The 24,800-nt window shown below is 42.8% G+C and overlaps 2 protein-coding genes across 3 annotated transcripts in view; one reads left to right on the top strand and one right to left on the bottom strand.

Moving 5' to 3' along the window:
- Positions 1 to 5,620: 5,620 nt before the first annotated feature.
- On the top strand, positions 5,621 to 7,205 carry LOC131931837 (tetra-peptide repeat homeobox protein 1-like). Its single transcript, XM_059288703.1, has 2 exons — positions 5,621 to 5,659; positions 5,889 to 7,205. The coding sequence occupies exons 1-2, from the start codon at positions 5,621 to 5,623 to the stop codon at positions 7,203 to 7,205; spliced, it is 1,356 nt and encodes a 451-aa protein (XP_059144686.1).
- Positions 7,206 to 18,040: 10,835 nt separating this feature from the next.
- LOC131931838 (eukaryotic translation initiation factor 5B) overlaps positions 18,041 to 24,800 on the bottom strand; it is a 33,980-nt gene continuing 27,220 nt past the window's right edge. For both annotated transcript variants that reach the window (XM_059288704.1, XM_059288705.1), the window contains exons 24-25: positions 19,124 to 19,285; positions 18,041 to 18,539 (exon numbers count right to left, since the gene is read on the bottom strand). In XM_059288704.1, coding sequence (XP_059144687.1) covers positions 18,432 to 18,539; positions 19,124 to 19,285 — 270 coding nt within the window. In that variant the 3' untranslated portion in view covers positions 18,041 to 18,431. The remainder of the gene's footprint in view (positions 18,540 to 19,123; positions 19,286 to 24,800) is intronic.

Genomic DNA, 24,800 nt, shown 5'->3' with positions numbered 1-24,800 from the left:
CGGTAATTTTATTATAGAGTATCGATGAAGAAATTTCTTTTGAGTTGGGGAGGGGGGGGAAGGGCTCAGACGTTCCTACGCGTGGGGTGGGGCTTCGCCCCTACCCGAAGAACTGTATGCAAGAAACTCTACACGCAAACCATTAAGATTAGACAACATTTCCTTTTTATTCAATGTTAACGCGAAAATCAATGACGTCATATAACTGTGAGCACTCTCTGGGTTTGAGATTATTTTCTACTCTGTGCGCTAAATGTGTCGACGTCATACTTCGTTTTTCGAAATACTGTGCATGTTTTTAAATTCCTTGTGTTTTCTCTAGAGCGTTCTTGTCAGATAGAATTTTTTCTTATGTTTTCTCTAGAGCGTTCTTGTCAGACAGAGCGTTCTTGTCAGATAGATAGATACATACACAGACAGCGAAACTATTAGTATTAACTAGATAAATGGCCCGTTGAGGAAGGGTACAACGGGCGCTAGGCTGATAGTGCTGTCTCTTTTCTCTAAACTAAAACCATCCCACCCCCCCACACACACACCCCCACCCCCACCCCCCCCCACTCCCCCCACCCCCACCCCCACCCCCCCCCACACACCCCCACCCCCACCCCCCCCACCCCCCACCACCCCCACCCCCACCCCCACCCCCCACCCCCCACACACACCTCCACCCCCCACACACCACCCCACCCCCACCCCCTCACACACCACCCCCCACCCCCCACACACCACCCCCCCAACCACCCCCACCCACCCCCACCCCCACACACACCACCCCCCACCCCGACTGGTGTCGCGCTTAGCCCACTACGCGAAGAATTGCATTAAAGAAATTGCGAGAAAACCACTTTTTAGATTAGACACATTAATTAGGTGGTAATTTTATTATAGAGTACCGATGAGGAAACCACCCCACCCCCACCCCCCCCCCACACACACACCTCCACACACCACCCCCCCCCCACCACCCCCACCACCCACACACCACCCCCACACCCCCCGCACCCCCCCCCCCCCCCGCCACCCCCCCACACCCCACCCCCCACTCTCAAAAAAATCATGTCTACCGTCCCATTCAACGAAATATAATTATATACTTTTTCCAGTGTCCGCCCCCCTTCCCGAAAATTCTACCCCCGCCCCCGAAAATTTCAATTACCCCCACCCCTCTCCGGGGAGGAAAAAGTCTGAAAGAAACACTGGTGTCGCGCTTAGCCACTACCCGAAGAATTGCATTAAAGAAATTGCAAGAAAACCACTTTTTAGATTAGACACATTAATTAGGCGGTAATTTTATTATAGAGTATCGATGAAGAAATTTCTTTTGAGTTGGGGAGGGGGGGAAGGGCTCAGACGTTCCTACGCGTGGGGTGGGGCTTCGCCCCTACCCGAAGAACTGTATGCAAGAAACTCTACACGCAAACCATTAAGATTAGACAACATTTCCTTTTTATTCAATGTTAACGCGAAAATCAATGACGTCATATAACTGTGAGCACTCTCTGGGTTTGAGATTATTTTCTACTCTGTGCGCTAAATGTGTCGACGTCATACTTCGTTTTTCGAAATACTGTGCATGTTTTTAAATTCCTTGTGTTTTCTCTAGAGCGTTCTTGTCAGATAGAATTTTTTCTTATGTTTTCTCTAGAGCGTTCTTGTCAGACAGAGCGTTCTTGTCAGATAGATAGATACATACACAGACAGCGAAACTATTAGTATTAATTCTCTTCTCGGAGACGTTAGAAAACAAGCTGTAAGCGCGCCTTGCAGTCCCCTCTCTTCCTCTCTAGGAAGTCTGGTGACCTGTAGTTCACGCTAAATGTTTACTATCGTAGACCCGGGTTTAGTGACGGCTATTAGGAGCAGATAATTTAGTTTGATACGATTTTAAACTTCGGGGAGGTAGCTAAGAGGAGGCTGCTTTCACGGGGGGGGGGGGGGGGAGGGGGGGGTTATCGTCCTTAACGACTTACTGATAGTGTTTTAAAGCAAATATTTTCAGTGACAGCAGTGGTACTGTCGAATTCACAAATTATGAATTACTGAAAAGTAGAAAATAAAACAATTAAATAGCGGCGTATTAGCGGCGTATGATACGCCGCGGGTCGGCTCGTGTTATATATTTGTGTTGAGATTTAGCCTCAAATGTGTTTCTATTGAATTTTTGCTCCAAAACATATTTGTACTGATCCCCAACTATAGCTGTGGTGTAAGATTTAGCCTCCAACTCCAATGTAGGCCCCGCTTATAAGTCTGATGATTCACACAAAATGTGAATTCCACATTCAAGTCTCAGAGCTGAGAGAAGTTGTATAAATCCTTCTGTCCAAAACTTTGATCAAACACCATCTTCACTGAACCACAACCCGAACCCTTAAACCGAGCGTGACATTAAACTACATTGTCTTCATTCCATCGTCACAATAATGTACCAATTCCATTTTAAAAAAACCATTCCATTATATTTTAAGAACGATTAGTTTAGAAATTTACTCCATTCACAACGTCATCTTGGTGCCCGAATTTCACAAAATATTTTCGCCTTTAAGTACAATGAGAACCGTTAACTTCAGGACATTCACGCGAAAAAGATGTCTTAGAAGTCGTTGAGCTTTGTTAGCTTTGTTGCACTGATTAATGTGCAGTGTAACGACCTGTGTAGATTAATGCATGTCGGCCTAATTGTTTCACTAATAGCCAGCGTACCGGTGAACGGGGCACAAAATGTGCTGTAGACACAAAATCTGCTACATAAAATGTGCTATAGACGTAAAATGTGCTAGACACTAAACGTGCTACGGACATAAAATGTGCTTCAGACACAAAATGTGCTAGACACAAAATGTGCTATAGACACAAAATGTGCTATAGACATAAAATGTGCTAGACACTAAATGTGCTATAGACATAAAATGTGCTAGACACAAAATGTGCTACAGACACAAAGTGTGCTACTGAAACAAAATGTGCTACTGACACAAAATGTCATAGACACAAAATGTGCTAGATACAAAATGTGCTACTGACACAAAATGTGCTACATACACAAAATGTGCTACACACACAAAATGTGCTACACACAAAAATGTGCTACATACACAAAATGTGATAAAGACACATAATGTGCTGCATACACAAAATGTGCTAGACACAAAATGTGCTACATACACAAAATGTGCTACATACACAAAATGTGCTAGACACAAAATGTGCTACATACACAAAATGTGCTACATACACAAAATGTGCTGCATACAGAAAATGTGCTACACACACAAAATGTGCTAGACACAAAATGTGCTACATACACAAAATGTGCTGCAGACACAAAATGTGCTAGACACAAAATGTGCTACTGACACAAAATGTGCTGTAGACACAAAATATGCTAGGCACAAAATGTGCTAGACACAAAATGTGCTACATACAAAAAATGTGCTAGACACAAAATGTGCTACATACACAAAATGTGCTACACACACAAAATGTGCTGGACACAAATAGTGCTACATACACAAAATGTGCTGCAGACACAAAATGTGCTACAGACACAAAACGTGCTAGACACAAAATGTGCTAGACACAAAATGTGCTGCAGACACAAAATATGCTACAGACACAAAATGTGCTAGACACAAAATGTGCTACAGAAACAAAACGTGCTAGACACAAAATGTGCTAGACACAAAACGTGCTAGACACAAAATGTGCTAGACACAAAATGTGCTAGACACAAAATGTGCTAATGACACCAAATCGGCTACAGAAATAAAATGTACTAGACTCAAAATGTGCCAGACACAAAATGTGCCACTGACACAAAATGTGCTGGACACAAAATGTGCTACTGACACAAAATGTGCTACTGACACAAAATGTGCTACTGACACAAAATGTGCTACTGACACAAAATGTGCTACTAACACAAAATGTGCTACAGACACAAAATGTGCTGGACACAAAATGTGCTGAACACAAAATGTGCTACAGACACAAAATGTGCTATAGACAAAATATGCTATAGACTCAAAATGTGCCAGACACAAAATGTGCCACTGACACAAAATGTGCTACAGAAACAAAACGTGCTAGACACAAAATGTGCTACTGACACAAATTGTGCTGGACACAAAATGTGCCACTGACACAAAATGTGCTACTGACACAAAATGTGCTATAGACAAAATATGCTATAGACTCAAAATGTGCTACTGACACAAAATGTGCTAGACACAAAATGTGCTACATACACAAAATGTGCTGGACACAAAATGTGCCACTGACACAAAATGTGCCACTGACACAAAATGTGCCACTGACACAAAATGTGCTACTGACACAAAATATGCTAGACACAAAATGTGCTACAGAAACAAAACGTGCTAGACACAACATTTTCTACAGACAAAAAATGTGCTACAAACACAAAATACGCTAAACACAAAATGTGCTAGACACAAAATGTGCTAGACACAAAATGTGCTACAGACACAAAATGTACTAGACAAAAAATGTGCTAGACACAAAATGTGCTACAGACACAAAATGTGCTAGACACAAAATGTGCTAGACACAAAATGTGCTACAGACACAAAATGTGCTAGACACAAAATGTGCTACTGACACAAAATGTGCTATAGACACAAAATGTGCTATAGACAAAATATGCTATAGACTCAAAATGTGCTACTGACACAAAATGTGCTACTGACACAAAATGTGCTACTGACACAGAATGTGCTACTGACACAAAATGTGCTACTGACACAAAATGTGCTATAGACAAAATATGCTATAGACTCAAAATGTGCTACTGACACAAAATGTGCTACTGACACAAAATGTGCTACTGACACAGAATGTGGAAGAAGAACATGTTTACGTGTCAGGTATAACCCTCTCACCATGAGACATTTATTGCACCCCGTGTTTTTTTTCCGGTTAAAACAACACCAAACGTGCGCCACATAATACTGAATTTCCTCATTAAAAATGTTTGAAGCAAAAATAAAATTCCATAAAAATAATATTTATGAAGGTCAACGTTTACGTAGGCTAAAATGAATGGTGGGTGTTTTTTTTTTAAAAATTATAATCTGTTGTAATTCTCGGAAGTTTTTTGCGAACATTCATTTTGCTGTCAAGCAATTTTTAAATTAACGTTTTCTTGGAAGTTATGCAAATTCCGATTTTGTACTGCATTTTTTTTTCGAATGCAAATTCTAAATCTGGGCAATTTTTGGTAAATGTAAATCGTGTTCTCTGCATCTCTCTGCAAATGCACATTGTGATACGTTGCGGGTTTTTATGAATAATAACAATGATTTTGAACACACTTTTTTCCAAAAGCTTATTTTATTATTATTATTTACTAAAATTTTCCGTGAGTTTAAAACCTTATTATAATTTGTGATAAAAGTTGTAGATCTATAACTTTGTTTTATTTTCTTACTGTTTAAAATGCCTTAAACAACGTCTAGTCTAAACCGTTTATAGTATTGCTCGCACGACTGAAGAATGAAACAAAAAATTCGTGTAAAATATATGACACGTAAAAGACATAAAAAAATTGGACTTGTTTTATAGAGTGTGTTTTTATTTCTTGGTCAAGTGGTGCGAGATGTCAAGGTCATGGAGAACTTGTACAAGCTTAGCACAAGTATGTGTGTGTGTGTGTGTGTTGCTGCAATATCTTGTGTGTGTGTGGTGGGGGGGGGGGGGGTCTAGGGATACACGTGCATGCGGGTATGGGGGAGGTTGGGTTGGACCCCACACCCCCACCCCTATTATAACCCGCACAATAAAAGCTGTGTCACGTAAAGTTACACTTATTGACCAGTGGTTACTACAAAGATACAAACATCCATAATGCTTTTTTTAAAATGTAGGCACGTGCAATTAACATCCCTGTCCCTGCCAACATCCCTGCGCCTTCCCACAGTCTTGTAACTACCAACATCCCTGTACCTGCCAACATCCCTGCACCTGCCAACATCCCTGCACCTGCCAACATCCCTGTACCTGCCAAAATCCCTGCACCTGTCAACATCCCTGCACCTGTCAACATCCCTGTACCTGCCAACATCCCTGTACCTGCCAACATCCCTGCCCCTGCCAACATCCCTGTACCTGCCAACATCCCTACACCTGCCAACATCCCTGTACCTGCCAACATCCCTACACCTGCCAACATCCCTGTACCTGCCAACATCCCTGCACCTGCCAACATCCCTACACCTGCCAACATCCCTACACCTGCCAACATCCCTGTACCTGCCAACATCCCTGCACCTGCCAACATCCCTACACCTGCCAACATCCCTACACCTGCCAACATCCCTGTACCTGCCAACATCCCTGTACCTGCCAACATCCCTGCACCTGCCAACATCCCTACACCTGCCAACATCCCTACACCTGCCAACATCCCTGTACCTGCCAACATCCCTGCACCTGCCAACATCCCTACACCTGCCAACATCCCTACACCTGCCAACATCCCTGTACCTGCCAACATCCCTGCACCTGCCAACATCCCTACACCTGCCAACATCCCTACACCTGCCAACATCCCTGTACCTGCCAACATCCCTGTACCTGCCAACATCCCTGCACCTGCCAACATCCCTACACCTGCCAACATCCCTACACCTGCCAACATCCCTATACCTGCCAACATCTCCACACCTGTCAATATCCCTGTACTTGCCAACATCCCTACACCTGCCAACATCCCTGTACCTGCCAACATCCCTGCACCTGTCAACATCCCTGCACCTGCCAACATCCCTGCACCTGCCAACATCCCTGTACCTGCCAACATCCCTGCACCTGCCAACATCCCTACACCTGTCAACATCCATGCACCTGTCAACATCCCTACACCTGCCAACATCCCTGCACCTGCCAACATCCCTGCACCTGTCAACATCCCTGTACCTGTCAACATCCCTGCACCTGTCAACATCCCTGTACCTGCCAACATCCCTGCACCTGTCAACATCCCTGTACCTGTCAACATCCCTGCACCTGTCAACATCCCTGTACCTGCCAACATCCCTACACCTGCCAACATCCATGCACCTGTCACCGCTGTACACCTACACAACCCAGCACGTACTCTCCACCACGATTCACCCCCTACCACACCCACAATAAATCAACAACTACCACGAAATATTCTCCCAGCCTGCCTCTCTCTATGAATGAAACCACGAAATCAAGCCTTATATGGGCATTCGCCCACCACCGGCCCCCTCCCGGCCATAAAGTCACCTATACGTTACAAGCCTGTTTAAGGCTTCATTAATTAACTGACACCATTGTGCACATTTTAAATTAAAAGCCTAGCCCACCCCACACCCCCCACCGTCACGAGTTAAATACCCGATAATTTTTTTTGGCGAAAATATGCAAATGATTCTATAAATAGCTGTAAATTGTGTAACTTCAGCGTTTGTGCGTTTGTGTGTAAACCTGTGTTCATGTGAAAATAGTGTTTTGTCTAAAATGTGTGTTATGTGTAATTTATGTATTTAGGTGTAAATTGTATGTTTATGTTAAAATTATATATGTATGTGTACATTGTGTGTTTACGAGTAGATTATGTATTAATGTGTAAATTATGTATGTATGTGTAAATTGTGTGTTTATGTGTAAATTGTTTGTATATGTGTAAATTGTGTGTTTATTTGCAAATAAACACATGTTTGATGACGTGTAAACTATGTGATTATGTGTACATTATGTGTTTATAGGTACATTTCATGTTAATGTAGAAATTATTCGTTTATATGTTTATTTATGGTTTTTTTTTGTAAACATAGTTTTACTTAGGTAAAAAATGTTTTTGTATATTAAACACTTTGTTTGCTAAAAATATTCCAAAAAAAAACAACAACGGCCTAATGTAATTTTACTTTTCGTTTTGTTTTGTTTATTATAAACTTTAGATTGCTTTATAATTGAATTAAAATTTTTAAATTACTGACGGTTCCCAACTTCTTTTGATGTTTGCTTTCAAAACGAGGCTAAGTAATTACCCCCTCTCTGAATGGTCCACCTTGATGAAAGAAATTCTTTAGCCTCGTGTCTATTTATAGCTGTTGTATTTCCCCCCCCCCTCTCTCTTTACAATTGAACGAGATGGCTCACTGAGCTAAAAATAGCCCCTTAGTACTGGAGTGACTGCTGCTCATTTCGGGCAGACGACGGCGCCTGTAAACTGACTCTGGCTTGCCTGGAGATGCCCCTGACCATATTTGCTGAAAACCACTTGATACACGGAGACGACGATCCACCACCCTAAGCTCTGATTCTTCACTTTCTGGAAGGTTCAATGGTTGCGCAACGTGAGCGGCTAATTGCTCATTAGGTAACGGTCGTGTTGGTAGGTTTTGAACCGGCAGCCTTGTGGCGATGTGTGAGAGTGGAAATATTGTGATGAGAGATGCAGTATTGAGATGTGAGTGATGAATTATTGTGATGAGTGAATAATGCAAACTCGTAATCCGTATGCGCGCGCGCGTGTGTGTGTGTGTGACAGTTTTGTGATGAATGCATGATGCAACATTATGAGACAATGCAGCATATATGCATCGTTATGACGCCGAGGCAACTGAAACAGGTAAACTCTACTCCACCTGCCACAAAAATTGACCGTAAGGCCGGTATGGTTACATAAGTTTATGACGTGTGACATAACCCAGCAATCATCAATGTCATAATTACAATGCCCCAACGGCTAGAAAGCATTTACTTAACTACTAAACATACTATATTTTTTGCTTGTGCTTTAATTATTTTCACCTAAAAGTTTTCGCCTTACTCACTTTCAAAACTCGACAGGTGCGGCCACAAAATACAACACCGGATAAACTTACTTTTTACTAACACACTCCCCTCCCCACATAAATTATGTGACGGTGTGGCACAGGCTCATCCTACCCCACCCACTTCCTCTTCACCTACAAACCCCAGGATCTGTTACTAACACGCTTGACATAATTTTAAATATATATATATATATATATATATATATATATATATATATATATATATATATATATATATATATATATATATATATATATATATATATATGCGGCGTCGTTCAGCCTCCCTCTCAAAGTTTATTATAACAATGTCCTAGGTTTGTAGATATTTTGTGTGTTGTTAGCACGTATTTCTAGATCTTTGACTGCGACCTTGACCCACGAACTGTGACCTTCATCTGTCTGTTTTACTCCACATTTGTCTAGCTAACTACCTGTAAAGTCTCTACCTGCATTCCAATGTTTCTTGCAATCCGCTTTTGACTAGCGACCCCTGCACTAGAAATGTGGTCCCTGTGTTGAATGGGACTGAGTAGTGAACCCTATGGGCGACCCCTGCACTAGAAATGTGGTCCCATTGTTGGATGGGACTGAGTAGTGAACCCTATGGGCGACCCCTGCACTAGAAATGTGGTCCCATTGTTGAATGGGACTGAGTAGTGAACCCTATGGGCGACCCCTGCACTACAAATGTGGTCTCATTGTTGAATGGGACTGAGTAGTGAACCCTATGGGCGACCCCTGCACTACAAATGTGGTCTCATTGTTGAATGGGACTGAGTAGTGAACCCTATGGGCGACCCCTGTCGTTTATAGACTGTACCTGTGGTCTATACACGGTACCTGTGGTTTATAGACTGTACATGTGGTCTATAGACTGTACCTGTGGTCTATAGACTGTACCTGTGGTCTCTAGACTGTACCTGTTGTCTAAACACTGTACCTGCGGTCTATAGACTATACCTGTGGTCTATAGACTGTACCTGTGGTCTATAGACTGTACCTGTGGTCTATACACGGTACCTGTGGTCTATAGACTGTACCTGTGGTCTATAGACTGTACCTGTGGTCACTAGACTGTACCTGTGGTCTATACACAGCATCTGTGGTCCACACAATATACCTGTGGTCCATACAATATACATGCGGTCCACACAATATACCTGTGGTCCATACACTACATCTGTGTTCCACACAATATACATGTGGTCCACACAATATACCTGTGGTCCATACAATATACATGCGGTCCACACAATATACCTGTGGTCCATACACTACATCTGTGTTCCACACAATATACATGTGGTCCACACAATATACCTGTGGTCCATACAATATACATGCGGTCCACACAATATACCTGTGGTCCATACACTACATCTGTGTTCCACACAATATACATGTGGTCCACACAATATACCTGTGGTCCATACACCGTACCTGTCGTCCACACACAAAACCTACATCAGCATCAGCTGTACCAATGCCACCTCAACAGCACTAGCTTGACCTTTCATCAGAGTCTAAAAAAAAAACTTCAATGTTTATTACGCACGAAAAAAACTCGCCACCAATTAAAAAAATAACAACCCAAAAATAGCTCAAGATGGAATGTAAGTTCTAGAAATAACACTCGTGATTTCATCTGTGTCTAGCTTTGAAGGACGCCTAGTCCCCCTCTGTGTGACCATGTGGGCATTTTCTAGCTCCAAGCGTCTGAAAAACCCCTCAGAGGTGAAAGGTCAGGTTGTCTTGCGGCGCCTGCAACGCGATAGCCTCCCCTACTTACTCGCTAGGTTTCGTTACAGTCGTGGCTAAAAATAGACCATATCAAAAGTAATGAGGCTATTCTTAGCCAGCCAATAATGATGGCGTCAAACAATGCGACCAATCAAAGAAGATCTGTGTTGGAGGCTATCGTGCAGTCAAGTAGTGGGTGCTCAGAATGGTATGAGTCACCGACTCGCCCACAAGAACCAACCAAAAAAAAAAAAAAAAATCACGTGACTTACTCGATTGATTCATCCCACGATGCCCCCCGCCCGCTTTTCATCCAATTTTAGCCAGAAATAAATAGACACTGATATTTTTAACATCGTATTCGGAAACCTGCGGGGTCCGTTCCCGCGCCTCCCAAAGAACATTGCCAAAATGGTCTTTTGGAGTAGGCATAGTTGTAGTCTGCTCCCTACCCACACAGACACACCCCACACTTGTTTAATCCTCCCTCTCCACACACACATACACACACTACGCTCTCTCTCTCTCTCACACACACACACATACACTAATTGCTTTTAACTCATCTATGCAATCCTGGAAATGTAGCAGTAATTTCGATACATAAAATTAAAATATGCCTTTACCGGTTTAAGCATGCGCTAAATTAACAGCAACCATCCTTTCCCCGCGTCCATGGCTACTACCAACCGAAAGTCGTTGCTATATTAAGAGCCTTTCGTTTTCCAAAGCAGTCGTGAACATACACGATTTTTTAAGGCCCTCGTGAGCATACACACCTTTTTAAAGCCCTCGTGAACATACACAATTTTTTAATGCCCTCGAGAGCATACACAATTTTTAAGGCCCTCGTGAGCATACACAATTTTTTAAGGCCCTCGTGAGCATACACAATTTTTTAAGGCCCTCGTGAGCATACACAATTTTTTAAGGTCCTGGTGAACATACACAAACACAATTTTTAAGGCCCTCAGACCACTTTATACTGGGAGCGGACGATTCACTGACATAGGCGCCACACATTAGAGGTGTTATATTAGCCTTCTACCAGGAGTGTTTCACTAACTACACCTCTCAAAAGAGGTGTTTCACTAGCCACACCTCTCAAAAGTGGATTTTCAGATATCACACCTTTAAAAATGTGAGTTTCACTAACCAAGCCTATTAAAAGAGGAGTTTTAGCTTTCAAAAGAGGTGTTTAGCTCTCAAAAGAGGTGTTTCACTAGCCACACCTCTCAGCAGGGGTGTTTCGCTACTGACCCAACTTCCCCCTTCCCCCACCTCACGTTATCTATGCTGCTCACACTGGGGTTCCTACACGTGTGCCAGGCCGTAGATTAGCGCCAGTCACGTGACCCTCCTCCAAGGCCACTTGAGGTGCTTGAGCCAGGAACGCCGAAGATGCTCACGATGGACAACAGCGCCACTTCTGGTCAAGCACACGCACGCGTGCTTTTGAACTCACGGCTTAGAGAGTGCTCGTGTCTTGATGGTGTCTGGTGCCTAGCTTGTGACGTCATTTCATTCAAGTCGACGTGCTTACGTCGTACATACGTCATACTTTCATACAAAATGGGCTTAATTCAACATTGCTTTAATAGTATTTGGGGTTCATTCATCATTGCTTGGATACATAAAGGGCTTTATTCATCATTGCTCGTATACAAATAGATTTATTATAAAAAGGGTTTCATTCACCACTATTTTTCTATTTTTTTTAACAAAAAGGGTTTCATACACCATTGCTCTTATACAATATGCTTAACAATCATACACTTCTCTCTGTACACAATATAACTTACCAATACACTATTCATCATTCCCTGATGCAGGATACACGGATACGTGGATGCATCTTAGTACAAAACAACATGGGTATCCCATTTCACTAACCATAATATATTTTGTTGCATCACTCAGGGGTTTATGTTTCTGGGGGGGGGGGGGGGGGGGGGGGGGGAAGAAGCCCGATGGAAGTCTACCGCACCCCCCCCCCCCTCCATCCCGAAATAAATGGAATTTACATAGAAAACATAAATTTTTACCAGAGTCCGCCCCTCCCAGATTGTAGGAAAAAAAGTCACAGGAAAAAAAAACACAGAAAAAAAGTCACAGGAAAAAAGTCACAGGAAAAAAAGTCACAGGAAAAAAAAAAAGTCACAAATATATATTTGCATGATATTTGTTAATACTTTTATGTATTTAATATTTAGAGAGTGCAAACTAACTTAGGATTAATTAAATGTAATGTAATTTAATGTATGTAGGCTGTATACGCATAGGAATTTTTATAATTCATCTAAAAATATTTATTATGAAGTATGTAATTTGTAATTATTTTAAACTTAAGATTAGTAACATTTAATTAAATGCTCCAAAGTCCACGTTTTTTCATCGTGTTTTTTTTTAAAATACCAATATTAAATTACCGTCAAATGGTAAGTTCATCTGACTTGCTGCCCTCAACTCATGGCAACAATAGTTATGTTTAGTTCAACCACCTTTACTGCCACATTTATCACGCTCATTACATAACAAAACTTAGGATCAAAACAGAAAGCCGACAAGGTTTCAAAGGCTGTCATTGGACGCATAACGTCAACAACACAAAATTTATTCGGACAATGCCTACTGAGGAGAGGCCGACCAGAGAATAGCCTACGGCAAAATGTGCCTAAATTTCTTTTATAATTAACTTTTTCTACCGCGTATTTAACTAAATACGTAACACAAGTTTAGATTGTTGTGTTAATTATCTTAGAGTATTTTTACTTACAATTGTTATAAATCATAATGCTTTTAACGTCTATAAATAATTTATTCTATCAAAAAATACAACCCACAACAATACAACATAAAATTTTTTGACAATTCTTAACAAATTAATAAAAATATTTCTAAACAGATTTTTGTGACTTTTTTCTGTGCCTTTATTTCTGTGACTTTTTTTTTCCGATAAAAGTTTTTCCACTGTGACTTTTTTTCTGTGACTTTTTTTCTTAGCAAAAAACTGACTTTTTTTGTTTTTTTTTCCTGTGACTTTTTTTTCCGTTCACCACCCTCCCCCCCCCCCTGATTGGGTGCATGTCTTGACCTCCGCCAAACCCCATAGATTGACTCATCGAATCCTAGATTCGATCGAACCCAGGATAAGAACCACCACTCTAGTCGAATGAAACGTGTTTTATTTTGTACGATGTTGCTGGTTAGTCCCATTTTGAAAATGTAGTTGAAGCAACAGGCTGGTTCCGATATTGGATGTTACCGGCTGTTCCATTGTCTAATACTCCCACGTCTCTCATTATAATGACATTCTATTCTCATGACTGTTCATTAGGGGTAAAATGTTTGCCCTTATTACCTTATCGATTTCCCCAACATGTTTCTGCCTAGAAAGCCCGAAATAAAGCTTGTTTGATTGACGTAGTGTAGTATTATTTACCATTGGAGTGCCAGCTTTAAAGTTAAAGTGTGCTTAGTTTCATTTTTGCGTTGCATAAAATGACAACCGTTATTTTATCTAGCTAATTTATCAAAGATGGCTTAATTGAGATGACTCAGAACTCACCAAGTCATGTCGCACCACCCACATCCCCCGCGGTGGCCCACACCCACATGGTAACCCACATACATTAAACCTTGGATTATCTCCCCGCTTCAATTATTTTTTTTAACACAGCTGCAGAATATTTGAGCAACAGTTGGTGTGGGGGTTGTGTGTTACTATCAAAGGTATACGTTACGCGAGTATTGTGTTACTGTTGGAAAATTTCGGTGACTAATATTTACAGTCAGTTACAGTTAGGTTACAACTAACAGTAACTGCTGTAGCAAAGGTGTTTTTTTAAACTATTCACACCAGCAATAATAACAGTCTCATAGCGACTTGTAATGCCATTTACAGTGACAGAAGACAATGCAGTGGCGTCACAAGGTCGTGTGTCACCCAGTACTGTAACGATGTCAAACCACCCCCCTCCAAAATTTTGGATTTAAGATTTGGAGGCCCCCCCCCCCCCCCCAACCATTTTAATACTGTAATTTGTTTTGGAGGGGAATTCTATGCATTTTCAATTTTGGTGTCACCCCTTCATGGTGTCACTCGGTGCAGACCGCCCCCCCCCCCCGCACCCCTTGTACATGGACCTTGCATTACTAACCAAAGCAGCAGTTGCAGCAGATGATTTACAGCTGATTTCATATGTACGGTAACATATGCGGTGTGTAAATTGGGGTTACTATTGAACACATTCAAGCTAACATATTACAATTGTGTATTGGATGTATGTAAGCAAGTTGTCCGATGGCAGTGTGGGGGTAGAGAGGAGGTGTGGGGTGAAAGTTGTTAGGGTGGGGGGGGGGGGCGTGTGGCTTAGGGTTTGACGGGTGGTAGGAAGGGGGCGTCGCGTTCGGATAGTAAGAGGGGTGTGGCAGATCGGAGTGGTAGGTCAGGGGTGTGACGGGTCAGATTGCAGGGAGGGGGGGGGGGGGGTGTTACAAGATATCGAATTTTAAATTCACTCTAACAAGTTCTGATGTTCGTTTTTCCAATGACGCATTAAAGAAAAAAAACGTGTGTGTGTGGGAGGGGGGGGGGGGGGGGTGCAAATAGAAACATAAATGGCGGCTATACATAAACTGGCGGGAATTACATGAATCCCCCCCCTCTCCTCTTGAGCATGCGACACTATCGCGGGCTCACTGATGCATGACGATCGTCAGGCACTTAGGCATCGCAGACGAAGCGGGGCGGGTACAGTAGTTTATCATGTTCTCGAATGAAAGGAGAGGGGTTGGGGGGGATGTCATGGTCATTAACATGATACGCCACATGTTTAGGTATGGAGAGAGAAAAAAAAACTTGGAACAAAATAAAAAGTTCCATTCCGTAAGACGTCTAGACTTGACATTGTGGGATAGGTACGCGGTGGGGGGGGGGGGGGGGGGGGGGGGGGGCGACACGGTTAGTAGATTGTAGGGCAGTGTCATGCCTTTGTTGATGTAGTTGTTTGTAACTGATAGATGGCTGTAGGCTATACTTAATGCCTATGTATACATCTGTATACCTACCTCTACAGAGGATTTTAATATAGAATGCATATGTAGCCTGCCTATCTCTATATATATTCATGTTTGTAAAAAGTCAAAGGGAAAAAAAAAGTCGTAAATACATATTTGCATGGAATTTAATACTTTTAATGATTAAATATTCAGAAAATGCAAATCATTCCCAAGTATACTTTTGAATCAACAAATAAGTGACCCTCCCCTCCAAGTAATACTATTGAAAACCCCAGTAAGAGGTTTGTATTGAATTCTTGGTTGAAGAACAACAACGGGCTGGGGACCCTTTCTATGAACCGTAGGGTTGTAGACACAACCAATCAACAGAAGTCAAATACTCGGGTCTTTAAACAAAAGGTGGTGTTTGGCAATGTTGGTGAAATTTTGGAGTTGATAAGTTGTGCTCATCTGAAATTACCCATCTCATTGGCCCAGCTATGCAAGTTGATTTATCACGAATTTTATCTAGGGATGTGTATGGGGGGGGGGGGGGGGTATTATTTCCAATGTTTTCACGATTGATGTATTTTGAATACACACTTCAGAACATGTTACTAACACATTACAAGAAGACCCAAGTATTTTTTTAAACGTGTTATCACTGATTACCACATACACAGTAAAACGGGAAACTGAATAGGAGGCAGCGTTTCCCCAAACCACTGAAGTAAAGACTGAAGAATCGTCAAATTTTGAAATCTACATTTAAGGTATTTTCCTCAGTGCTACTGGCTACCTGACCCCCCCCCCCCTTTCTAAAACACGGCTGTTGTTTTTATCTAGACCTGCCCGTCTACCCCTCCCATTGTCTTAAAGGATGTTACAAACAGAAGAACCACGTACAGATAAAAAACAAAACAACACGTTCCTGTTGCATTGTTGCAAGAAGAAAGACGCCATTGTTTTAATTTCCACAAGTCAACATTGTATCCAGAGAAGCCATACACAAGACGATATATATATACAGGCCCTCCATCTATACTGCACGTCAGACCTTAACCAAACCCTAACCCATACCTTGTTACACTACACCAAAACTTTAGCAAGGAATACATGTCTTATTTTCATTAGTTCAACAGCATACACAATAAAACTATTTTTCTTACTTTCCTCAACATCCACTGAGACGTATTCAAACTCTCCTTTTAAAAATATATATTATATATAAAGTACTTTCAGTTGTGTTATTTAATGATAAGACATGTTTTATATTCTGTCACTTATTTCATAACTAATGTTATAATGATGGTGTGTGGGTGTAATCTAATTACAGCTAAGCTATCCCTATTGATAAGATTTGTGCCATTGTGGATGTCAGTCCATTTGTCAGTAAGGTGGATGTTGTTGGCAAGACATGAAATCATCACAAAATTATAGCATTCATATAATTATCATGATATTAAAGAATAGGATAAATGACTTAAGATTTAATACAGCACATTTTGTCTAAGAGCAGCACTGATCAGTCTTTCCATTAGATTCAAACCTTGACTTATCTAAGTTAGTTTCTATATCATTATAGTTTTAAAATAAAAAATGGTCAACAAAATAAAATTAGAGAAAATTTGTGGATTCACAAAGGCACATTTAAAAATGTTAAGCCTTAGTTTTTGTCAAGTTAAAACTATAGAGTCATATAGAGCCAGGAGCCTAAAACTCTGGAGCCACAGAGAGCCAAGAACCTAAACTTGTGGAGCCACAGAGAGGAGCCTAAAACTCTGGAGCCAGAGAGAGCCTAAAACTCTGGAGCCAGAGAGAGCCTAAAACTCTGGAGCCAGAGAGAGCCTAAAACTCTGGAGCCAGAGAGAGCCTAAAACTCTGGAGCCAGAGAGAGCCTAAAACTCTGGAGCCAGAGAGAGCCTAAAACTCTGGAGCCAGAGAGAGCCTAAAACTCTGGAGCCAGAGAGAGCCTAAAACTCTGGAGCCAGAGAGAGCCTAAAACTCTGGAGCCAGAGAGAGCCTAAAACTCTGGAGCCAGAGAGAGCCTAAAACTCTGGAGCCAGAGAGAGCCTAAAACTCTGGAGCCAGAGAGAGCCTAAAACTCTGGAGCCAGAGAGAGCCTAAAACTCTGGAGCCAGAGAGAGCCTAAAACTCTGGAGCCAGAGAGAGCCTAAAACTCTGGAGCCAGAGAGAGCCTAAAACTCTGGAGCCAGAGAGAGCCTAAAACTCTGGAGCCAGAGAGAGCCTAAAACTCTGGAGCCAGAGAGAGCCTAAAACTCTGGAGCCAGAGAGAGCCTAAAACTCTGGAGCCAGAGAGAGCCTAAAACTCTGGAGCCAGAGAGAGCCTAAAACTCTGGAGCCAGAGAGAGCCTAAAACTCTGGAGCCAGAGAGAGCCTAAAACTCTGGAGCCAGAAACTTAATGTGGGGTTAAAGCTAGGAACAATCTCCTCTAATGCAGTAGAGCACCTTTGACCAACGACATCCTCCGCCCCCACACAAGCATGCAACACTCACACTACACTGACCAGCCACAAAACAAAACACACCAAAATGCCCACTGGTCACTCAGACATCACACTATGTAAATCAACAACAACCAGTGGAAAAAATATTTTTTAGACCACCACAACAAAATTTAACTGTCATTCATCAAAATTCATTTTTTTTTTTTTTGGTGGCCAAAAACTCACACATGGTTAAAAATTCTTATTTTGGCCACAGCAATCAACATGGCCATGAGTCAACCATTAAAAAAAACAAAAACAAATTTGACTACACCTAGGTTTGTCAGACATGGTAAAACTCCGAGGATTAAAACAGGTTCAGCTCATGTAAACACAAACAGCCCATCATAAAATCTCAAACTGTTTCTTCAGCTCCACCATCAGCCTCCAGTCCTGTTTGGACATTTCCTCTCTGAAGTGGTCCTTGACTGCGTCTATGGATTGTCTGGAAATCTGAACCAGGAAATCAAACAATTTTTTTAATATCAATTATGATTATACTTCTTATAACGTTATTTAATGAAGTAAATCTTCTGGATGTAATGGTCTATAGGGTAGATAATGTAGAGTTCATGTTTTTCTGTGACATATAAAGGGATAGTGTGGTCAGTACATTAACTTTCCCAAATGTGAGTTAGGTACCCATCAGAGCTTGGTAGACTAAGGGATATACTAGAGAATCCTAGATCTGAACTCAAGACTTAATGTCAGCAGTTGACCGCAAGTGTGGCTGACCACAGGTGTGCAAGTGTGACTGATCACAGGTGTGCAAGTGTGACTGACCACAGGTGTGCTAGTGTGACTGACCACAGGTGTGCTAGTGTGACTGACCACAGGTGTGCTAGTGTGACTGACCACAGGTGTTTAAGTGTGACTGACCACAGGTGTTCAAGTGTGACTGACCACAGGTGTTCAAGTGTGGCTGACCACAGGTGTTCAAGTGTGGCTGACCACAGGTGTTCAAGTGTGACTGACCACAGATGTGCAAGTGTGACTGACAAGACTTTTCTCAAAGACCAGTTACAGAAAGTACTTACCTTGCTGACAAGCATATCTGTCTCGTCAAAGTGTCGGCCATACATTTTGGGTGCCTCCCCTGGTATGGGTGTGATCTTGATGCAGACGTCCTGTCCTTGTTTGGCTATGTCCACAGGTTTGTGGTTAGCTTCTATGCTGGTCACTCTACCCAACTCTACAAACTAAACACAAAAATACTTCTTAAGTTAGTCACACAAATCAACCATGAAAAAAATATTTCCAAACAAGGGATAACATCACAGACAATATTCCTCACATCACTAAACAAGTTCTACAGATTTTGGGAGAGTCTCACATTTTTAATCTGTATGAAATAAATCTTATTTATCAACAGGCTTAGTATTGGGGTACTAATGACAATGGCTAATCATCAAGTAAACTTTCCAAAACCTTTATTAATAAAACTAAAAAGTATCTCTATAATGAATCTTTTTCTTCTTTGTTCCTAATTTTTATATTGGCCACAATTTCCTCCAACATATTTAAGTTTTTATGTGTCAACACTTTATGGGCCATTTGGTCCATTGACTTCAATTTCAGCCTGGTTTTTCTTTTCTATTTTTGCTTCCCAGCCGTTGTCATTCAAAGAACACACTACAATGAAGCAGTTCTTTAAAGAGCTTTCTCTCCTAGATGGGTTGCTGTTCCCAAGATATTGAGCCACATTTTGCCTGACAGTTGATCTTGGGACTTTTCAGTTTAGCAATCATGAGCTTTATTGGCCCGCCCACACCCATCCCTTTCTAAAATAATTCAGTAGTAGAGGAAACCAGTCATGCTATAATGGTGAAGTACTTGTGACATTTTGTCTAACTGCAATATGCATGTGTATTCAATCAATGAACACAGATTTACAACAAAAATTCAGCCTGTATCCTTTGATGGTAAAGTGCATTTAGAAAATGTCCTAATTGTATTATGTGCATATATGTGTGGTGACTGAAATGAAAATGTGGAGCAGGTTTGAAACTGACCAACACGCTGGCCAGCTGGGAGAGAACATCCAACTTGCCTGGTGTCCTACGCTAAGTTTCATTGGATGACAACACATGGGGGGTGGGAGGGGGGGGCAGAGTTCTTCCATTGGCTGGTCAAACACAAACAACATTTAGCAGACAACAGCTACTGGGAGAAAACAGCTTGTCCTTCAACATGGAACTGTTAGTCAAGTCTGCAAACACATTGCCAAACTGTGGGCTGGTTGCTTTCCCTGTCTGGTCAGATGGTAACTTCCTTGTCTGCTGGGATGGTTTGTTCTCTTGTCTAAAGGGGATGGTTAGCTCCCTTGTCTAAAGGGGATGGTTAGCTCCCTTGTCTAAAGGGGATGGTTAGCTCCCTTGTCTGGTTGGGGATGGTTAGCTCCCTTGTCTAAAGGGGATGGTTAGCTCCCTTGTCTGGTTGGGGATGGTTAGCTCCCTTGTCTATTGGGGATGGTTAGCTCCCTTGTCTGGTTGGGATGGTTTGTTCTCTTGTCTATTGGGGATGGTTAGCTCCCTTGTCTAAAGGGGATGGTTAGCTCCCTTGTCTAAAGGGGATGGTTAGCTCCCTTGTCTAAAGGGGATGGTTAGCTCCCTTGTCTAAAGGGGATGGTTAGCTCCCTTGTCTGGTTGGGATGGTTTGTTCTCTTGTCTATTGGGGATGGTTAGCTCCCTTGTCTAAAGGGGATGGTTAGCTCCCTTGTCTGGTTGGGGATGGTTAGCTCCCTTGTCTAAAGGGGATGGTTAGCTCCCTTGTCTGGTTGGGATGGTTTGTTCTCTTGTCTATTGGGGATGGTTAGCTCCCTTGTCTAAAGGGGATGGTTAGCTCCCTTGTCTAAAGGGGATGGTTAGCTCCCTTGTCTAAAGGGGATGGTTAACTCCCTTGTCTGGTTGGGATGGTTTGTTCTCTTGTCTATTGGGGATGGTTAGCTCCCTTGTCTGGTTGGGGATGGTTAGCTCCCTTGTCTATTGGGGATGGTTAGCTCCCTTGTCCATTGGGGATGTTTAGCTCCCTTGTCCATTTGGGATGTTTAGCTCCCTTGTCAGGGGGTGGTATGGTTATGTTACAAAAGGACCTATTACTGAGATGGTTACTGCTGATGACAGTTAATAGTGGGTCAAAATAAACCTAGCTCTTGCAACTAACAGGATCTAGTGTGAAAAAACAACATTTTGGGTGCCTGGGTCGAAATCCCATTACGCACGGGACAGGTTCTTGTTATAGATATGACCAGTTTTTTAGGTAGTGATGAAACCATTATGTGTAGCTTATATCTAGGTCCGGTTAGCATTTGGTTACTGGTTTCTTTTTTCCGAGCACTCATGAGCGTGTACAGTTTCCACAGATTACTGACACCGGTGATCTCTCCTGACGGAGCCCTCCTAAACACGTAAAACACAGCCGGCACGGGACCTAATCTCCCCTCACCAAAAGGCAGCCCGCCGTATGGTTTTAATAATTACAACACGTCCAAACTATCATTACAATTTAAGGCGGCCGTGTCATGCTCCACGCTTTGATGGTCAGGATTTTCCGTTTCCGGTCTGACTGTTGATCTAAGGGGGGGAAGGGAAGAAACGAGGTAGTAAATGGCCTAATAAATTGGTGAACACAAGCTTCCCCCCTCGTCATCTGTTTATCTTTTCGCGCGCGTACAAGGGGGCTGAAGGTGGCTACCATTTGACGGCGCAGCAAGTCTTACGCACATCTATTAATAGCCACTTCCTGCCGCGCCGATTTGGTCAACCGTACCCGTACATCAAGGGCCTGTACTCATGTTGACTATTATTCCCCTTCTTTTACAACTAGATCTAAGTGTTTATAACCTTCTTTCTGGTTTTAATTATTGTTACTTTTTTTTTTTAAAAAGAAAAAAAAAAAACCTCAGGGACGACAAAAAAAAATCCGTTAAAACAAGAACTGCCTAGTGTGCGGGGGAAAGTAGCGAAAATTAATGTTTTTTTCTAGCAAGAAAACAAGTTGCTCGATCTTATTTTTTATGATCCCCCACCCCCACCACATCAGATCCCCCCCCCCCACACACACACTGATACAGAGTATTTTGTTTTTTAATAATGTGGGGAGAAGTTTAAAATGTATTACTTTATGTTGATGTAAATAATGTAAAAGGCATTTTTAGTACCTCGTGGGATCGCCCAGGTTCATGCCCCTTATCTGACCCCTTCATCTCTCGCTGACCACATAGGTACTTATAAAGATAGATACCCTTATTGTTCTATCGGTAGAGCTGTTGTTGTTAAGCATACTCATGTTCAATTCAATAAATGAAAGTTTACAAAGACTTGAACCCCCCTCCCCCATTCATAGCTTAATTTCGATAAAAGTCTACCGTTTCGAACACCCCCTCCCCTATCCGTTGTCGACCCCATACATGGATAGCCACAGAATATTTACGCCATTAATATAAATAAAGTTACTAACAGGCAAAATGCCAACTAATTTAAATTTTTGTAAAAAAAAAACACCAGGCGAAACTTATATTTTTGTATCAGTTTTTGTCTGACTTCTCTCTGTATCCTCCATCCCTTCACCCCAACACACCAATAAGTTCAAGCTAATAAGTCAGCCCAAATTGGCCAGCACCGCATGGGGCGCTGACCATACGCCAGCCGTGATCGCTAGACAGCTGCCTTGTTTGACCCACCGGAAGTTGGGCACCGCGTGGGGCACCGCTAATAAACCACGGCAACTGTACCGCACCTAAACCACGGCAACTGTACCGCACCTAAACCACGGCAACTATACCGCACCTAAACCACGGCAACTGTACCGCGCCAATAAACCACGGCAACTGTACCGCACCTAAACCACGGCAACTGTAGCAAACCTAAACCACGGCAAATGTACCGCACCTAAACCACGGCAACTGTACCACACCTAAACAACGGCAACTGTACCACACCTAAACCACGGCAACTGTACCACACCTAAACCACGGCAACTGTAGCAAACCTAAACCACGGTAACTGTACCGCACCTAAACCACGGCAACTGTACCGTGCACCAACAAACCACGGCAACTGTACCGTGCACCAACAAACCACGGCAACTGTACCGTGCACCAACAAACCACGGCAACTGTACCGTGCACCAACAAACCACGGCAACTGTACCGTGCACCAACAAACCACGGCAACTGTACCGTGCACCAACAAACCACGGCAACTGTACCGTGCACCAACAAACCACGGCAACTGTACCGTGCACCAACAAACCACGGCAACTGTACCGTGCACCAACAAACCACGGCAACTGTACCGTGCACCAACAAACCACGGCAACTGTACCGTGCACCAACAAACCACGGCAACTGTACCGTGCACCAACAAACCACGGCAACTGTACCGTGCACCAACAAACCACGGCAACTGTACCGTGCACCAACAAACCACGGCAACTGTACCGTGCACCAACAAACCACGGCAACTGTACCGTGCACCAACAAACCACGGCAACTGTACCGTGCACCAACAAACCACGGCAACTGTACCGTGCACCAACAAACCACGGCAACTGTACCGTGCACCAACAAACCACGGCAACTGTACCGTGCACCAACAAACCACGGCAACTGTACCGTGCACCAACAAACCACGGCAACTGTACCGTGCACCAACAAACCACGGCAACTGTACCGTGCACCAACAAACCACGGCAACTGTACCGTGCACCAACAAACCACGGCAACTGTACCGTGCACCAACAAACCACGGCAACTGTACCGTGCACCAACAAACCACGGCAACTGTACCGTGCACCAACAAACCACGACAACTGTATCGCGCCAAACGTGGCGCTGTCTGCGGGAACTGGACAGTAACGCCACGTGTCAAGCCTTCAGCCGGCTGGAGAGTTATATCTCGTGCCACATAGGTGCCAGGCTGACATTTTCCGGTCAGGGCCAATAGTCCCCCCCCCCCCACCACCACCACACACAAGACTAAGTCACATGTCCATGTAAAGAACGTGGTGCTTTGTACCGGTAGACACAAATTAGGTGGAAGGAATAAGTAAATCAGAACATTGAGAATAGAATAATAGACTGAATTAAGACACTATGGGTGATGAAAAAAAAGAACCGTTCACCAAGAGACAATATAGATTGCCTGGTGATTTGGTAGGTAAAAATTGAGAGAGTTGAATAGCCAAGACAAAGGGTCAGAAATGGTGGACCTAGAAGGGGGGGGGGGGGGGGGATAATGGATTAACTAGAAGGGTGGACCGAGGTGGGAGAATGGTGGACCTGGGGAGGGGGAGATGGTGGACCTAGGTGGGGTGGGGGGGAAAGGTGGACCTAGATGGGGCGGGGGATGGTGGACCTAGGAGGATGAAATGGTGGACCTAAGTGGATGAAGTGGTGTTTAAATGGACTATCTACTCCCGTAACCCCCAAGTCGATAAAAATTATTTTAAATAGAAAATAAATAATTTAACTCCCCTTCCCAGGAGTAAAATTGAAAGAACAGCAGCTTGGCACAGTTGCTCTATAATACAGCCACTCAATGTTCTATTGAAAACATCAATTTTCATGTTGAGGTGTCAGAGAGACAACTTCACATTTCTATACAATGGTCTAGCCTCTAACACCCCATGTCACCAATCATTCAACCATGACCTCACACATCTGAAAGTAGTCACTGGATTAGAGCGGACATGTTGGATACATGGTCCACTTGT

The sequence above is a fragment of the Physella acuta genome, unplaced genomic scaffold (assembly GCF_028476545.2).
Source record: "Physella acuta isolate Inbredline_101_S28 unplaced genomic scaffold, ASM2847654v3 ptg002043l, whole genome shotgun sequence".
Taxonomy (NCBI): Eukaryota; Metazoa; Mollusca; class Gastropoda; family Physidae; genus Physella; species Physella acuta.
Note: the sequence above shows the minus strand (reverse complement) of the source record. Positions and strands in the feature narration are given on the sequence as shown.